This window comes from Oreochromis niloticus, linkage group LG3 (assembly GCF_001858045.2).
Source record: "Oreochromis niloticus isolate F11D_XX linkage group LG3, O_niloticus_UMD_NMBU, whole genome shotgun sequence".
NCBI lineage: Eukaryota > Metazoa > Chordata > Actinopteri > Cichliformes > Cichlidae > Oreochromis > Oreochromis niloticus.
This window is the reverse complement of record NC_031967.2, coordinates 15,295,937-15,313,920: the sequence shown is the minus strand read 5'-3', so window position 1 is coordinate 15,313,920 and position 17,984 is coordinate 15,295,937. Positions and strand designations below refer to the sequence as shown.

General features: G+C 40.4%; 2 protein-coding genes across 5 annotated transcripts; both read left to right on the top strand.

The window, feature by feature from the left end:
• The first annotated feature begins 239 nt into the window (after positions 1-239).
• Positions 240-12,662, top strand: LOC100690425 (oxysterol-binding protein 1). Of its 3 annotated transcripts, none has more exons than XM_005464441.4 (17): positions 240-596; positions 1,863-2,035; positions 2,138-2,346; positions 3,400-3,562; positions 3,817-3,928; positions 4,037-4,220; positions 5,120-5,237; positions 5,545-5,602; positions 5,805-5,969; positions 7,409-7,654; positions 8,317-8,437; positions 8,652-8,755; positions 9,568-9,663; positions 10,049-10,236; positions 10,414-10,649; positions 10,769-10,807; positions 10,970-12,662. In XM_005464441.4, the coding sequence occupies exons 2-17, from the start codon at positions 1,899-1,901 to the stop codon at positions 11,110-11,112; spliced, it is 2,319 nt and encodes a 772-aa protein (XP_005464498.1). In that variant the 5' UTR covers positions 240-596; positions 1,863-1,898; the 3' UTR covers positions 11,113-12,662. The 3 variants fall into 3 exon arrangements, with proteins under 3 accessions (XP_005464498.1, XP_003459186.1, XP_019211408.1); XM_019355863.2 differs by lacking the exon at positions 240-596 and adding an exon at positions 630-835; XM_003459138.5 differs by lacking the exon at positions 10,769-10,807.
• A 1,534-nt stretch (positions 12,663-14,196) lies between these two features.
• LOC100691766 (N-acyl-aromatic-L-amino acid amidohydrolase (carboxylate-forming) B) lies at positions 14,197-17,276 on the top strand. 2 transcript variants are annotated; one of them, XM_025905910.1, is made up of 7 exons: positions 14,197-14,387; positions 14,713-15,011; positions 15,100-15,295; positions 15,381-15,474; positions 15,562-15,669; positions 15,763-15,875; positions 16,979-17,276. In XM_025905910.1, exons 2-7 carry the CDS (start codon positions 14,752-14,754, stop codon positions 17,222-17,224), a joined length of 1,017 nt encoding a protein of 338 aa, XP_025761695.1. In that variant the 5' UTR covers positions 14,197-14,387; positions 14,713-14,751; the 3' UTR covers positions 17,225-17,276. The 2 variants fall into 2 exon arrangements, with proteins under 2 accessions (XP_025761695.1, XP_025761694.1); XM_025905909.1 differs by having other exon boundaries at positions 14,197-14,541.
• The last annotated feature ends 708 nt before the right edge of the window (positions 17,277-17,984 follow it).

Here is a 17,984-nt window from a genome sequence, read left to right as displayed (position 1 = left end):
TCAATCGTTTTTTTTATTAGAAAAGAATTGTGATTATTAAAAACACCGCACTGTTTAATTGCCTCACGGAAAATGTCTAGCTTTTTTCCTCCCAGGTGCCTTCCACTAACATGTAAAGTCATTGTTGGTAGAATAAAGTATTAACCGTAGTTACTTAAACTGCAAACAGTGTAGCGATTGTTGCTGTATAAATGAATTAAATGTGTCAAGATACTTAATGCTAAACGTAGCTAGCCACAGCTGCGTGTTTCTACACGGAGACCCAGCAGTGTTGCACCGGGTGTAACCAGCGAGCTAACGTTAGGCTAGTTAGATGTAGCTAGCTAGCTTTAGATATTTGTGTGTGTACGCAGCTGTAGAATGAACCTTATACACGCAAATATTGAGGGGCAGCAATAAAACGTGTTGCTGTCACTTCGTTTTATAGTCGCACTATTGTTGCCGTCGACGTCTTCGGTCTGTTTGTTTGCCCCATTAGCTGCCTTGTGTTGGTCTGTTAGCCTCCTCAGCTAGCCACAGTGTCGTATGGGTATCAGAGTTAGCAGTGACTTCACCCGGCTGCTGGTTGCCTGATCTTTCATTTTGGACACGTCAAGGTAAACATTTAGCCATCGGCGAGTTTGAAAGCTAGCTAGGGATGAAGCCAGTGTTTAGCAGTCGCTCTTCTTTGCAGTGCTTTTCAAATATGCAGACACTAGCTAAATAACTTGGAACAATCGTGTCAGATTGAGTTTATTCACTTTAAGCTCCTATCAGCGATGAATTGTTGTTACTGAGACTGTCATTTATCTTAACTGGGGCTAATGTAGGCTAACCTCTGTTGTCAAGTTCGTCGGTATGTTGAGATTTATCCAGTTACTGTTGTTAAAACCTGTTGTTGTTATTTTTCTGTTTGTCCCTTTAATTATTAAACTACTGTCATTCTTCCCTAAAAGAGAATTGGACTGAATTAGACTCAAATCTGTTAACTCTTAATATTTAGACTATTTATCAGTAAGAAGACAAAATAACACTAAAATGTTTTTTTCACAAGTCAGTTCCATCTTTATTAATACCTTCATCAGGCGAAAATAATAATTATTTTTGGTAAAACGTGTCAGGAGTAGTCGGTATGTATTGATTTCTCGGCCGACCTTTGACCTGTCATTCCACACTCAAAGATCAGTGTTGACATTCATTAATGATCAATATTAAAGGACTTCAGCGTGGAAGTAGGGCTGAAGTCAATTCAAAGAAGTTTCCTGGTGAAATTGTTTGTGTTTAAGAATGTCAGAAAATGTGAATTTGACTTCACACAGTTCAAGCTAACATTAAATTTGGACCAGTGGTTTAAAATCCAGGGGGTATCCAGGTGTTTCATATATTAAGGTTATAGAATAACAGTTAAAATTTACTTTGTAGACACTCAGTGAAGTAAATTTTTGCAACTTTTATTTAAAAAAAAAGTGTTCTGTCCATTTTTGAAACAAGTCACAATACTAAGACTGTATTTATATTGCACCTTTGAAAGCAGAGGTTGACAAATGACATTGAGAGCTGGAAAAGAAATGGTAATCAGAAGATGAATGAAATGCAAACATGTTAACCAGAAGGCTTCACATCAGGGCCTAAAAAAACAGGATGAAAGCATGTGATTTAAAGCAAGACGCTGTTTTTGCAAACTTAGTCCTCAGCCAGGTTGTTCTAAACCCAGTGCACCAACACTGCGAAGGCAATGTCAGTTAAATTGAAGCCTCGCCTGGGGAACGTCGACAATGGCCACACCTGAGAATTCAAGGAACTGGCTCCTAATTCATTCACCAAATCACCCAATCAGCCAGTCTTGTTATGTAAATGATAAAACTTTCCATCTTCCCCTCAAGGTCCCTCCAGTCTGTAGCTTAAGTTTAGGGGGTGTGATGTCAGAAGCCAAGACCCCCACTCCCACCCCTCCTGGAGACACATACAAAGGATGGGTGTTCAAGTGGACAAATTACATCAAGGGTTATCAGCGGAGGTGGTTTGTGCTGAGCAATGGGCTGCTGTCATACTACAGGTACACCTTTCCGTTGAACACTGGTATAGTTTAAGGATATTTCTCTTTTCTTTTTAGTTACTTTTTATTCCCAAAGTCAAATGAGGCTCTTCTGATTATTAGGACCCAGGCAGAGATGGGTCACACGTGTCGGGGCACCATCAACTTGGCTACAGCTACTATCACTGTGGATGATGCCTGCAACTTTGTCATCTCCAATGGAGGGACACAGACATATCACCTGAAGGCCAGCTGTGAGGTGGAACGTCAGCGATGGATCACTGCCCTGGAGCTGGCCAAAGCCAAGGCTGTCCGCATGCAGGCGGAGTCAGGTAAAACAGACAAAGGGGAATTATTTAGTGCTTCTGTACATATTTACACGCATGGCCACTTTGTTAGGTACACCTTGTGTCTACTGGGTTGGACCCCCTTTTTTATTTGGATATGTTTTATTTCTTCATGGCACAGATTCAACAAGGTGCTGGAAACGTTCCTCAGAGAATTTAGTCCGTATTTACATTATAGCATCACATAGTTGCTGCAGATTTGTTGGCTGCATGTTCCATGATGTTTAACCGCATTCTAAAGGTGCTCTATTGGCTTGAGATCCGGTGATTGGAGTTCATTTGAGCACAGCAAACTCATTGTCATGTTCAATCAAAATGTTTGAGCTGTTTTGAGCTTTGTGACATGCTGAGTTATCCTGCCAGGCAGTGTACTAATCAGAAGATGGGTGCGCTGTGGTCATAAAGAGTTGGACATAGTCGGCAGCAGTACTCAGGTAGACTCTGGTGTTTGAATGATGCTCACTTGGTCCACTCTGGGACCCTTAGTAAAAACACCAGCATCAGCCTGAACTATTGAATGTTGCAGCAGAAAATCAAGTCTCATCAGGTCAATGTTTGTCCCAATCTTTGATTAGCCAGTGTGAATTGGAGCCTCAGTTTCCTGCTCTTAGCTGACAGAAGTTGCACTCGGCCTGATCTTGTGCTGCTGGAGTCCATCTGTATGTGATGTTGGACCTGTTGTTCTTTCAGAAAAGCTCTTCTGCACACCTTGGCTGTAAAGAGTAGTTATTTCAGTTACTGTTGCTTTCCTGTCAGCTTGATGCAGCTTGACACTTTCAGAGTCACTTAAATTGCCCTTCTTCCCCTTTCTGATGCACAGTTTGAACTTTAGGCAGGTCACGTTGACCAATCCTAAATGCACTCAGTTGCTGCCGTGTGATTGGCTGATTAGATATTTGCATTAACAAGCAGTTCAACAGTGTACCTAAGAAAGTGGCTAGCAAGTTTATTTATTGTAAATAATCCATGGCAGTAAGTATGAGAACTTCTTTTTTTAATCTGATTTTTTTCCTTTCCTTTTGTTTGATTTCCTAACAGATGACTCGGGTGACGACTTCCCTTCATCGTCACCACGCATCACACAAGGTGGTGGATCACAAAATTCAGAAGTCCAGTCTGCTCTTAGAACCCTGAGCAACAAAGTGGAGGATCTGAGCACCTGCAACGATCTGATCTCAAAGCATGGCTCTGCCCTACAGAGGTTAGACTTGAACCCATTTTGCCTTGCTCTTTGCTTTAATCCTCAGGCAACAGTCTCACACATGCCTCGTGTCTCTACTACTCTACTATTTGGGGGGGGCAGCTCTAAATTTGAACTTATAATTCTGTAGGTTTGGTAAATCAGTGCCATATTCAGATGTTTTGTACCATTTGCAGAAGAGCCCTGTTATATAATCATTGATGTGTAAATTGACTACATATTGTCCAAACATCCAAAGTTCATATTTTTTTCAGGTCATTAGCTGAACTGGATGGTTTACGTCTGACTGGAGAGGCTGGGGATAAGATTCGCCAGGTCACAGAAAGAGCCACTCTGTTCCGCATCACCTCTAACGCCATGATCAATGTAAGTCTGACATTCTTCTTTAGTATGTTGACCTCTGCGTTTTTAATATATAATGTATATACCCCAGAGAAGAGTTTGCAAAAAGTGTTTCAATGTTATGCTCCTCAGTCGTGCCGAGACTTCTTGACGTTGGCACAAACTCACAGCAAGCGATGGCAAAAGGCCCTGCAGGCTGAGCGGGACCAGAGAGTGAGGCTGGAGGAGACTTTAGAGCAACTGGCCAAACAGCACAATCACCTCGAGCGAGCATTCAGAGGGGCTGCACAGGCTAATGCTAGTCCAGACAATAAAGGTAAGTTGTGACCCTGACAAGATTACAATGAAGGATTGATGCACATGTCTATTGAGATTCTACAAGAGTGTAAGTCACTGCTTTCCAGTTTTTATTGTAATACCAGCACTGATTTTATAAATCTTACTTCCAACCTCCACACAATAATAAGTAAAAAGAGTAAACTAACCCTGAAATAATAAAAACTAAACTAAAACTAACTAATTTTTCAAACAACAAACCTAAACTGAAATATGAAAATCCACTCTGGGAACAAAATGAAACTAAACTGAATTAAAAACCAAAAGTCAAAATGAAATGAAAATAGAGCTAACTGGAAAATACTAAACTATAATGACTCTTATCAGGTACATGTGATGTCCAACTCTTTCAAAATCAAAGATGTGGGGCTACCAGCTGTTTGCATTCGACTTCCTGCTATTAGAATAATACATATCCAGAGTTATCAAATTAAAGTTTGTTGAGATTATTTCTGAACAAAACTCATTAACCTCATTTCCCACAGAGATATTTCTCAGTAGTAATCCAAGAGCCGGTGAAAAATTTCATTGGCTTTTTATCAGGGGAGCCAGGGAAATGCTTACTCCTGGGTGACCAAGATTTTCTGTGGCTGACATACGACAGGCCTTGTGATGAAGCACTTAGCAAGAAAAATAGAATCAAGCTGTGAAACTAAAAGAACATTATCAGTTTCAGATTCATTAAGTAACAGTAGCAGTAATTAAGTGATTCCATGTAATCAGATGTGAGGAATTGCAACTTTACTTCCTTTTTTTTTTTTTTTTTAAAGACATGTTATATGCTCTGTGTTACATGTTGTTATCATTGGTTTTGTGATACTTGGAGAATCATCTTTCAGTTTCTGTATACAGAAAACTTAAATGTTTGTTTGTGTTAAGGTGCTGCTGGGCCAGGAAAAGGTGAGGCCAGCGATGAGGATGACGACAATGAGTTCTTTGATGCCATGGAAGAAGCCCCCGAGTTTATCACTGTACCTGCGGACCCCCAGTTTCACAAGTTGGTATCTTTCCCTTTAGCTGCCTGTACAGAATAACCTCTCATGTCTCATGGAGTTATGTGGGGGATTTACCCAAGACTTTGTGTGTGGGTTGTCTTTGTTTTTATATATTTATACCACTTCCTTGTATCACATTCCAGTATGTAGTTTTCTTAAGTCATTCACATTGTGTAGTGACAGATTGATGTGTGTGTGTGTATTATTTATTTTTTTAAACCTCTCTTTCCTCTTATGTCAAAATACCTGATTATCCAATAACCTTTACGTCACTGACAGAATGTGTTTGCTTTTTGTGATCTCTTACAGAAGATCAAGCAGTAGTATCAGCGGCCTCAACAGTGAATTGTGTGCAGATGATCAGTCGGTAGGCCTCATTCTGTCTGAATCATTGAAATCTTATAATGCTGAATCCCATTGTTTAAAATAACACAGTCTGAGTGAAAAGCTGCAGTAGGACGGGTGTTGCGTGCATTCATTATACATGATTTTGTTGCTATGGTAAAAATCCAAAACATTTTAGCACCGACCTCTAGCGTGTTATATTGATAAACGTTTCTGCTTCTTAGCTTAACGAGGAGCCTCTTGCGATGAACCAGGAGTCCCCCTCCCAGGAGCTGGTACCCTTAAAGAAGAGGCGGACACGCATCCCAGACAAACCAAACTACTCCCTCAACCTTTGGAGCATCATGAAAAACTGCATCGGCAAAGAGCTGTCCAAGATCCCGATGCCTGTAAGGATTTCATGTTCTTACTGAATGTCCAGTCAGAGTTACTGAAAGCTTGTTGTTTTGTGTGCCTTTTAATGCCCCTCCTACCCCAAGCTAAAAACACATATGAAATATGCTTTGTGTGTGTTTACAGTAAAAATGTAAAATCTCTGAAAAGCTAATCGCATCATTAAATGCCACCGCAGTGCCTCCAAAAAGTCTGGCAGCTTGGGACAGTTCAGTGTGACTAAATTGGAGCTTAGATACTGATCCCTGTCCTTGTTCATGTATGGGGTTGGCAGCGTTCTGGGAGAGTTTTGAAGATCTTTATCGACAAATCTGCCCACATCAACTTTTATTTATTTGTGAAATACACTGTAGGTTACTCGTGAGATGTGGGTCAGCAGAGTTGTCTAAAATGAGCTACCATCACGGCTTTTTATAAGAGTCCAGACAAATGGATTTCTTTAGACTGATCACTGCTGAGATAAATGATCACACGCTTGATTTGGCTTTGTTCTGTCAACTTATCACTGTCGTCATGTTGCCCTGCCCCCACTCTTTATAACAATAAAGACTCTTGTCTCTGCCACATTACAGAGATACTTTGACATTGACACATGTTGACTTCCTGTAGCTTAGCAAAACTACCCGCCAGGTTGCTGCTGACCCATCTATGGTTGTGGTTTAGAAAAAGGCTTGGGTTTTGCTTTAGCCAAATGCTAAAATAGCAAATTTTCAGAAACTGTAAATATTAAATTTCAAATGAATACATTTGTGTTAATTTATTTATAAATGATGTGTAATAAATCTTGGCAATACAGGTTTTCTGTTAAAGCTTTTCTATTTGGTTGTTGCAAACCATACCAGTACCTAGCTAACAATCTACACATATATACATTTACTAAAGTGACACTGCGTGTTTTATACTTTTTTAATATCAGTTCAGTGTGAGAGTCTGTACTTTGCTTTGTGGTCATTAACCATTGTGCTGATTTCACTTCATTAACTGTGTGTGTGTGGTGGGCCTCGCTCACATTGAGTGTAGCAGAATGGAGACAGATGGATATGTTGACAACAACTCTTTAGGGCACTGAAAGCGTAATACAAACTTTCCAAGAAGTGAAGAGGGAACACAAACCTGACCACAGTTTGTGGTTAAGTCACAAACAACTGCAGCAAGTGTGAAATGGCTCAAAAACTGCTGACTCTTTGCTATTAGCTTCCTCTGTGCTATGAAAGCTCCCCCAGAAGGAAGCAGTGGCCTGCTGCCGATGCACACAGGACAGTATAGAACTGAATTGAACAGATCAGCCTTGTGTATATCAGCCTGTGGTCACTTCTACCCAGTCTAGCTTTTTGAATCAGGTTCAGCCCCACATCTCACCCATATATAACATTCGTCACTGGAATTAATACATAACACAAATATAAAAGTAAATTTCAATCATTTTGCTTTCTAGGTTAATTTCAATGAGCCCATCTCCATGCTGCAACGGTTGTCTGAGGACCTCGAGTACCACGAGTTGCTGGATAAGGCCGCAAAGTGTCAGAACTCTTTGGAGCAGATGTGCTATGTGGCTGCCTTCGCGGTGTCTGCCTACTCCACCACAGTCTACCGCACGGGAAAGCCTTTCAACCCTCTGCTGGGAGAAACATATGAGCTGGACCGCAAGAGAGAAAGCGGCTACCGCTCCCTGTGTGAGCAGGTGAGGGAGGAAAAAAGAAACAAGAGAATGGAAGGTTTTCAACCAGGAAGTGAAACTCAAGAGAGAGAGATTGAATGGCAGGAAGGAGAAATTAAAAAAAGAAAAAAAAAATCCCACTGACTCGGCATTAGGAGAGAATTTTGCTTCCTTTTTCTGTGCACTTGAGATTGCACATGCTACCAGGGAACCAGAATTGACGTATTCTAACAAATCACATCAGAAAATTTATATTATTATTTTTTTAATATAATTTTTTTTCATTAAAAAGTGTTACATTTGTGCCCCTTTTGTCGTAAAATACACCAACCTAAAACAATCTCAAGTCGTTGGTTGGTGTGTGTGTGTGTGTGTGTGTGTGTGTGTGTGTGTGTGTGTGTGTGTGTGTGTGTGTGTGTGTGTGTGTGTGTGTGTGTGTGTGTGTGTGTGTGTGTGTGTGTGTGTATGTATGTAAAGGCTTAAATTGTGTTGGTGATGAGTAGTGTAATTGGATTTAAGACTTACAGTGGGGGTTTTGATGCCTTGCTGCTGTATACCATGATTCTTCATGTCACATGTCAGATTTATGAGACTAAATGTGAGTCACATCTATTAGGGATGACTCAGGCCTACAAAGAATAGGACATGACCTTTTGTTATATCAGAAAATCATTTTCTCTTTCCAGGTGAGTCACCATCCACCTGCTGCTGCACATCATGCAATCTCTGATCGTGGCTGGACCTTGAGACAAGAAATCACAGTTGCGAGCAAGTTCAGGGGGAAATACCTCTCCATTATGCCTTTGGGTAAGAGGCAAGCTTGTTTAGAAAACAAAGCATACCATTCTTTCATAGTGTCAATGACAAAAGATGTACACACAACTATCGTCAGAATTTATACGTGACTAAAGAGTGTACCAGCCCACACCTTTATTTAGTAGAAACATGAAACAGTAATTACTGATGAACAAAGGTTTTGCTTTGCTTTTTTGTTGTTTTATTTTTCTTTTCTTCTTCACAGGCACAATTCATGCAGTCTTTGAGAAGAGCAATAATCACTACACATGGAAGAAAGTTACCACCACGGTGCACAACATCATTGTCGGAAAGCTTTGGATCGATCAGGTGAGACGCTCGGGCACATCGTTGCAGTGCCACAGGGCCTGATCTGCAGAGGAGGCAGGGATGAAGAGCAAGAAGATGATTTGTTATGACACTCGTAACAAAGAAAAATAAACATTGGTTTTTATAGTTAGACCAGTGATTAAATAACTGGCTGATGGTAAGTCCTTCATTATATTTAGAAAAAAAATCTTGTAAAACCAGCTTTGCCATGACATGATTGACATGATGTCCTTTATGGGACAATAACAAGTTCTCATGCTAGTAACATTAACAAAGAAGTGACCTTGAATAGAGTGACTAACGCCTTTTATCGCTTCAGTGATCCAGAATGACATTAATTTGCAGGGTGGATAGCAAAAACAACACACACAAAGAAAACTTATGAAAAGGTTTACTTCAGCACATCGGTACACTTGTCTGATCTCCTGCATGTACATTAGTGCACGTGTTAGTCATCAGAGATCTGCATAACTCATTCGGTAGACTCAGGATCTTACTCTGTGTGTTTGTATGTGTTACCTTGTATTTTATTTCTTTGTAAAGTCTGATTTGTTTTTTATTGGTTAATAGCACAGAGTTCACGTGTAATGAAATCTGCTCTATAAATGAACTTGTCATGGCCAGTTGCCGTCATGTAGCATTAAAAATCCCTATTTCTTTGTTTCCAGTTCTTATTTTTACTCTACAGATAAAAAGTAGACTTAGAGTGCAGCATTTTTACTTGAGTGTGAAGTAAAATTTTTATCTAGTCGATATCATCCCCACGTGATCCCCCTCCCCCCTCACTGTGTATCCCTGTGTTTCCCTTCCAGTCTGGTGAGATAGACGTAGTAAACCACACCACCGGAGACCGCTGCCACTTAAAGTTCGCTCCATACAGCTACTTCTCCAGAGATGTAGCCAGAAAGGTGAGAAAGATGGAGAAGACTTGAACAAATTTAGTCTTTTTTTCTCTGACTTGCCTCAAAAGAAAACCCACACACATTCGGTGCATCAAGTTTGAAACAATAGACAAATTTTAATATACAAGCTTTTCTTTGCCTTTTTATTACATTATTTGATTGTGTTAGCTCTTTTACAGTCTCCAGTTGCCTTATTTTGTATTTTTTTTAATGCTTTTTGCTTCCTTCTGACAAAAAGTACAAACCTTTAGCAAGAAAATAAAACATCTTATGGTGTGTTATGATTTTAACCAAACTGCTGTCGTAAAATTTGTCCTTGTGCTTGATGGATCATGATGCTCCACTCTTCTGTTGGCTCTCTGTGGTAACCTGCCCTCTCTTCTGTTTTCAGGTTACAGGTGTGGTAATGGATAAAGATGGAAAGGCACACTACGTGCTGTCGGGCACATGGGACGAGAAGATGGAGTTCTCCAAGGTGATGCAGAGCAGCCGAGGAGGCGAGAACGGCACTGAGGGCAAACAGAAGACAGTCTATCAGACCCTTAAAGCCAGAGAGTTGTGGAGAAGAAACCCTTTACCGTAAGTGCTGTTTTAAAAAGTAAAACTGGGCCGTGCTGCATCAGTTGCGATTTAGAGGCGCACACACACAGCTTTCTGAAGCAGAAATAAACATTAGACCTAAACATGGTTGGCATCAGTATCAGGGTGTAGTTTTGTGTGACTGAAAGCGTTGTTGTTCTCCGTCATCGTCCTCAGTGATGGAGCAGAAACCATGTACTACTTTACTGCCTTGGCCTTGACCCTGAACGAGCTGGAAGACGGAGTGGCTCCCACGGACAGCCGACGCCGGCCTGATCAGCGCTTAATGGAGGAAGGTCGCTGGGACGAGGCCAATGCCGAGAAGCAGAGGCTGGAGGAGAAGCAGCGCAGCGCCCGCCGTGAAAGAGAGAGGGAGGCCGCAAGCCAACGCACCTCGAGTCAATCAGAAGAAGGTTAGAATCTAACTTGTTTGTGCTTCACTTTTTCTTTACTCCTCTCTTCTCTGCATGGGGAAAATCATGGAACCAAGGGGTAAAAAAATTCTCTGTGATCCCCTTTTGTCTTCCAAAAGCTGTCGATGAGGACTCTCTTACTGATCCCTCCTTGAAAAGCAAGTATTCCTTTTTCTTTTTGTTTGTTTTTTTCTAAATCTCTTAAACTGTCAACACCTCATGTGTAGATTTTGTGTTGCTCTAGTGAGAAGCTCATTAACCTTCTGGGGGTCTCTTTTTTTTTTTTTTTTTTTCCCCTCCCCTCCTTCCCTCTCTTTCAGGCGCACCTCACGACAACTACCTGGCACTTTGGTTCGAGCGCTGCGAGGACCCAATCACAGGTGAGGAGATTCACATCTATAAGGGAGGCTACTGGGAAGCTAAGGAGCGCGGGAGCTGGGAGAACTGCCCCAACATCTTTTGATCTCGGCATTGACTGCAAAGTGCCGTGAAGAGACTGACCATCAAAGGCCTGCTGTTCCCCTTCTCTGACGGCTGCTCCCCTCCAGTCGCTCTCTGTTCTAAGAGATCTCCAGGATGGTCACTGCTGTCTGATCCACAGGGAGAGCAGGGTTTTCTCTCCCTCGTCCCATATTTGGTTTCCCCCTCGTTGCTGTCACATATCTGAGAGGACTGGAATGAAAATTTCTTTGCTGTATGGGTGCTTTTGTTTTTTTTCTTTTGTCCCGCTGAGCATGGGTGGGAGGATGTGAAACGAGCAGTGCTTCCAAATCAAGTTTGCTCAGTCTTTTCAGATCATGAGTGTTTGATTTGAGGTGATTCGGGTTTTGTTTTTTTGTTCTTTTTTCTGTTGTCACCCATAGCATTGTCTGCTTTGGTAATAACTCTAAAAAAAGGTGGGGCGGGGGGTAAAACCTGATTAATATATACATTTATAGACAGGTATGATTAAAAGTAATTTTCATGAAACTGTCAACTGGTGGCCTTCAAGACTTTAGCAAGTTTTCTTTTGTTAATCTCTGATTTAGTGTCTTAACGTAATGAAGTGAAGGTTGTAGCGTGTTCGTATGTATGACTGCTTATCTGCTCTTCCATCACTTTACAACAGGGCCGCTGTGCTGTGCAGTGTGCTTTAAAAAAGATGACCTTTCACACTATCATGTTTATAATTAGGTTATTTTTTTCTTTATCAAGGCCTTGTAGGAAATATGACAGTGAAAATTGTAGTGTGGCTACAGGGCCTAAAAAAAACTTTATTTGCCTTAGAAATGAAGAACCTGCACTTACTTGTATTTACGTCCCACCTGACTGGATACGATATTACATTTGCAGCGGGTTTCTTGTACAAAATATGAAGACGTAATTAAGAAATGGGGGGGAAAAAAATAAAATTGTTGCAGCATTGAGAAAATCTCACATTATAACTGTTTACTTTAATAATAAATAATAAAACTACCCCTTTTTTCACAATGCTGGAATAATATTTTGACATTTTGTTAATCAAGTGAACGGTAACCAAGTTTACTGTAATAAAAAAAAAAGCAAAACAAAACAAAAAAATGGTTTTAAATAGTGCAGGATACTTGCTGTACTCTTGTATTGACTGTAAAACAGACAAATGAGCGAAGAAAACAATTAAAAAAAAAATACATGTTCATACATATGCAACTACATTTTGACACCAAAAACACAGGATATATGTATGTGAGTGTGTGTGTGTGTGTATGCATTTCATCATTTTGTTTGTTTGTAAGTGTACTTAAAAAGTGAAGAATAAAGAATTGAAAATCATTGCAAATAACTGATTTTATAAATGTATAGAAATTCATATTGTAGTAGTAAGGTAGACTTTTTTTCCCCTTGTATTTTTGGTTCCTCATAATGTTAGTAGGCTGTCTTCATTTTCCAAAAGGGAGTTTCAGTACTTGACTCAGATGGGAGAGGGACATGGCATTGTTCAGTATTTTGTATTAACTGAAAAAACTGAAATAAATGCTCTAATGTCAAACAGTACCTTTATACTGTTTTTCTTAAATCTGCATTTCCAGGTTATCAATCTTAAGGTTCACTAAATCAGTTTTTAAAAACACATTGATACATTTTTTGGACTTTAAAATGTACATTATCACAGTGGATTTTAAATGAAAGGGGATGTGACTGAAGTGCACACTGTAAGCTTTAAGTCTGAAAGGCTTTAACAACATTATTATAGCCCAGCACTTTGGGAAAAAATCCTTTTGCAGTCTGCAGAGATTTCTTAGGCTGAGCTGCTCAATTAAGAATAAACCAGATCGTTGATTTGGCCGATCCTGAAAGTGTTTTTGTTTATTTGGGATTCTCAGCCCAATGATGCTGCTTCCACTTGCATCTCTTTGAACTTTGTATTGAAAGTTCCAGTGAACAGTGACCATACACTAGTTCCACACTTGGACTCAACTCCAGATCTTTTATGTGTTTAATTTGTAAAGAAATAATACAGAAACAGACCTCATTGGGCCATGAAATTGCTGGTCAGTCAGTTGACCAGGTTACTTTTTAAGTGTTTAAGTGTTTTTATGTGTAAGGCTGTAATTCCTAAACAAACCTTTGCTAAACCTTTTGAATTAAAGCTCAAAGTCTCAGTTCAGTCACAAAAAAGTGAACATTTATATAGTTTATCTCGATCTGTATACAGTATACTATATAATGGAAAAGCCAATTACACGTAAAGGTTCAAAATTAAAGTGTGAGTAGCAGATTAGTGTATTTCACAGGTCAGCACTGAGTACATTATCTGATAAATAACTTGTTTGAATGGAAAAATTGCGCTTTGCCACAGGGATGCCTTTATATAGTTTGTCCACTAGAGGGTGCTCATCACCACATAATGAGCCAGAGGATGCAGTTTCCTGCCTCAGAATGGGTGTGTGTTACCATGATTAAAACAAATGAATCTGGACTTTAAATGCCCTCTGAGAAAATGAACCAAATGGACCACTTATTAACAAAACTAGTATATTTTCATTGTAGTGCTGGTGGGAGGGGGTAAAAAAACAAACAAAAACAAGCCATATGTGGGGGTTTTCCTGCTTTTGGAGTTTTCATGTACACTTCTTACACTTTTCATCACCTTTCACCAACAAAAGGTCTTTTCTTTAAATTTGTCCAATATATTTGTAGCGTGACAATTATCTGTCCCTTACCATTTGATCAATCGAAATACTTTGAAGCGCAGTTCTGGTTGAGCTACTTTTACAATTAGTAAGAAATATTACAAAATTATTCATAAATTTGTATACTAACCACAAGGGGAGAAAGAAATACAGAAAATATGTATTTGAAAAGCCACCTGACAATAATAGAAAATGTATTTGACTTTCTTTTATGTACTTGTCTATAAATAGTCCACCTCCCTGTGTGTTCCCTTTAAATCTCCTGCTTGTTCCCAAAGGAGTTGCTCCTTCTATTGTACAGATCACAGGCGCCTCTCTTTGCTGTGTCATGCCAGCAGATTTATTTTTAGCCAGTTTTTTTTTTTTTTTTTTGAAAGGCAGACTGGAACCTACCATCCTATACACAGGGCAGAGAGAAACAGGGAATACGGGGAAAGCTGGGGAGGGGCTTTTCAGCTCATCTAACCTGACTGAAGCTGTGACTACAGGAAGCGACCGACACACTCCATCACACTCAGGACACACCCTTGCCTACCACGCAGTGTGGTACAGTGCAGTGCAGTGGACAGGAGGTGGTTGAGAAACGGTGAGAGTTTGTATAACAGGCAGCAACGGCCTGAACAGAGGGAGGGATGGGAATGCTGAATCAGTGAAAATGCATGAAAGCCTGGGAGAGGGTGGAAGAGGGTAAACGGCAGGGGGGAGAGGGAATAGAAAGGTAACAGCGAGTGGTAGACTGGGTAAGATGTACAGTGTGATTCCTTGTCGTTCATTCATCTATAATTTGTGAATGTTGAGCTGGCAGTTCACCCTGATTTACCTCAAGCTTCTCTTTAAGAGTCTTGGATCTCAGTGCTGATTGCCAGTACAGTGCCTTCACCGGGGTTTAAGCTGGAATTGTCCCTTTACAGTGTTCAATAAGTCAGGAAAGTCTTTCAGCTCTCAGTCACATGGAGGTAGACCAGGTGGTGCCTTTGCCAAGGTTGCCCCGGGTCGCCGTGTGTGGAGGTACCCATGGGAACGAGCTGTCCGGCGTGTATTTGGTGCGAGAGCTGCTGAAGCTGCAGAGAGAAGTTATGAAGAAAGAGCAAGAGGAGGACTTGAAGCCTGCGTCTGTGCTGCTGGTGCTGTCAAACCCGCGGGCAATGCAGCAGTGTCGCCGATACGTGGACACTGATCTGAACCGCTGCTTCACCCATGCCACCCTCAAGTAAGGCAACGATCAGAGATGGTAACACTCAAGGTGACAGTTCTAAAATCAAAGAGTGTACTGCTACTTTGTATTTTTTATCCCCCAGTGGTCCCCTCTCAGACATGGCCCCCTATGAGATCATCAGGTCCCGAGAGCTGAACGCCCTGCTGGGGCCCAAGGGCAGTCCGGCGGCAGTGGATCTGGTCTGCGACCTCCACAACACCACTGCCAACATGGGCCTATGCTTCATCGCATACTCTGACTGTGACTGGATCTGCCTGCACATATTTAGACACCTGCAGGTGAGTAACACAGCTTCTTACTTTAGTGAAATCTTTGCGCCCTCCAAGTTTGTGAGCTAAAATTTGAGTTTTGGGCCTTTTTTAGAGGGAGATGCCGGATACACCAATGAGATTCCTACATTTTGATGTGTCCAACAAAGAGTCCTATTCCCTTGATTCAGTGGGAAAACATGGCTTTGGTAAGTTTTTACTCCTTTTATAGATCTAGTCTAGTCAAAAGCAGTATTAGTGCGTGATAACTCTCAATTTAAATCCTCGATCTGCAGCCATGGAGATTGGCCCTCAGCCCCATGGTGTGGTGAGGTCTAACATCTATACAGCAATGAAAGTGGGTGTCCAGCACATGCTCGACTGGGTCCGCCTCTTTAACTCAGGTACATTTTTGCAGACAGATTACAAGCTGAGCTGAAACAATGCATCTTTGAGGCTCTCGGTTGGTTTCAACCACCTTCTCCGTTTATTACCAGGTAACGTGTTTGAGGGAGGATTTGTGGACGTGTTCACTATGGTTAAACACATCGACTACCCGAGAGACAGTGAGACCCGCAATATCACAGCAGCCATTCATCCTTGTCTCCAGGTACGGCCTGAGATGCCTTCACTTAAAAGCAAAAAATTCCTCGGAACAAAAGACTGAATTACCGCCAAGCAGTTGTGTAAGTTAGACATAACCATGGAGGCGGTAAAGTATTGACAGGAGTGCATAACATAAGAAACAAACTTTATAACAATAAAGTACGAGACATAAGACATGATTCATGCAGTATAAAGAGCTTTTGAGTTCAGGCTGATTATTTTTCCTGGGACGAAGGGCCTTTCTTCTTCTTCTTTGTTTGCGTCTTGTACATATTTAGCCTGTCGCCACACCTGCTTTCCAGAAGTGATTTATTAGTTTCCTAGTCAGTGCGCATTTTTTTTATTGTAAAGTATATACAATTACAACACAAGGTGAGGCCTCTTTTATTAAAGGAGCTTTGTCCCGGAGATGATACCTGTCAAGGTTTTGTGTTACACTGAAATCTTTGTTTCACCTATTTGGAATCCAAAAGGAAAAAGATGGCCAAAAGTGACTGGATTAAAAATTAACACCTTTAAGTTAATTCATGTGGCTAAAACGCAGGATAACTGGGTTCCTGGCAACCTTGAAAGTAAAACAAAAGTCTTTATTTATAACCACTATGTGGTCTTAAAGGGAAATGTGTAATGTGTACAACATAGATTAAACTGCTTTAAGTTTTAGTCAACTGAAGAAACTTTAGTGAAAACTGAAATAAGAATAAAAAAAATATGCACTAGCTGACTGCACGTACTAAAAAAGCTGAAGTAAAAATAAAAATGTGCTGGAAATTTCTGTCAGTTTGGTTAAATCTCTCAACACAACCAACCTGAGGAGGCTTTGGTACAGATGTTTACTGAGAATGGGATGCTTGCATAACTGTGAGTCAGGCATATTGTACTTTTATACTGCTACGGACTTCTTAAATTTAGCTCCTGACATATACCATCCATATTTTAATTGTATTGATTTCCTATTTGCATTTAGAATAAGCATCTAGCATCCCTTAATGATATTGCACTTTATACCACTGGAACTTTGGTATGGCACTTTTATGTAATTATGACTAAACCTGTTAAATCCAACGGGTGTTGCTCAGCACCTAACCCATCTGCTTGTCCTCACAGGACCGAGACTTCTGCCTGCTCCACCCTGAAGACCCGCTGTTCCAGACGTTCTCAGGGGAAACAGTGAGGTATAAAGGCACTGAACCTCTCTATCCTTTCTTCATCAATGAATGCGCTTACTACGAGAAGGGCATCGCTCTCTCTCTGGCGAGAAAGAGGCGCGTAACGATTCCTGCAATCCGGGTGCAGACGGAGCAGGAGCAACAACCTAATGAGCAGGGATTTGCATCAGAAGAAGAGGAGTGAAGACATTCACAACACGAGATCGATGACTGAATTAAATTTTTACAAAAACTTTTATTGAAATGACGGCATGCGTTATCTTTCACAGACATCATATGCCACTGTGCATTCAAGGATTGAGTTTCTAGTAACAACTGAATCTGTAAAAACAGATGGCATGAATTCATAGGTAATTTTTTATTTAATTATTTTAAATATTTACATAAAAAAATGGAAATTCACTACTGATTACTACAGCAATGGTCAGGATATGTTTAAAATGAATTTAAGTGCAAAGAAGCTTATCATAATATGGCCTTTCAAGTACAGTCACTGTGTACTGTTTCAGGTTCCTTGAAATTAATAAGTCAACTGAGGAACATATATAGATCAAATAAACAACACAAAACACCAAATTGTAAACCAATTCACAAGAAAATAACTTTTTTGAATGTAAGTGGTCAGCAAAACAAATTAGTGAATGAGCACTACTGTGCTTTCCCCCTGTTCTCCAAAATCAGTCACAACATGACAAATATGATCAAAAGCAAATAAAACAATACACTGGGTAAACAAATCATAACACAGCCTGAACCTAAGAAGCACCATAAATGAATAAATATAGATTGAGTAAAAGAATTACGGAAATGTATACAAGTAATCGGTGTCATTGCCACTGTTCTTCCTATGGCCACATTCTTTCAGTCTGTTTCAAAGAAGCTACAGTAAAAGGCCCATTACGAAACAGCCAACCCAGCTGACAAAAAGCATATGAGTTTTCGTT

Bases quoted from the DNA above. Each gene is read 5' to 3' on its own strand.
- LOC100690425 (XM_005464441.4), top strand. From the start codon at position 1,899: ATGTCAGAAGCCAAGACCCCCACTCCCACCCCTCCTGGAGACACATAC. The intron at 4,221-5,119 runs GTAAGTTGTGAC...GTTTGTGTTAAG, and splicing joins TGCTAGTCCAGACAATAAAG to GTGCTGCTGGGCCAGGAAAA. The intron at 5,238-5,544 runs GTTGGTATCTTT...GATCTCTTACAG, and splicing joins GCGGACCCCCAGTTTCACAA to AAGATCAAGCAGTAGTATCA.
- LOC100691766 (XM_025905910.1), top strand. From the start codon at position 14,752: ATGGAGGTAGACCAGGTGGTGCCTTTGCCAAGGTTGCCCCGGGTCGCC. The intron at 15,296-15,380 runs GTGAGTAACACA...GGCCTTTTTTAG, and splicing joins ACATATTTAGACACCTGCAG to AGGGAGATGCCGGATACACC. The intron at 15,876-16,978 runs GTACGGCCTGAG...TTGTCCTCACAG, and splicing joins CCATTCATCCTTGTCTCCAG to GACCGAGACTTCTGCCTGCT.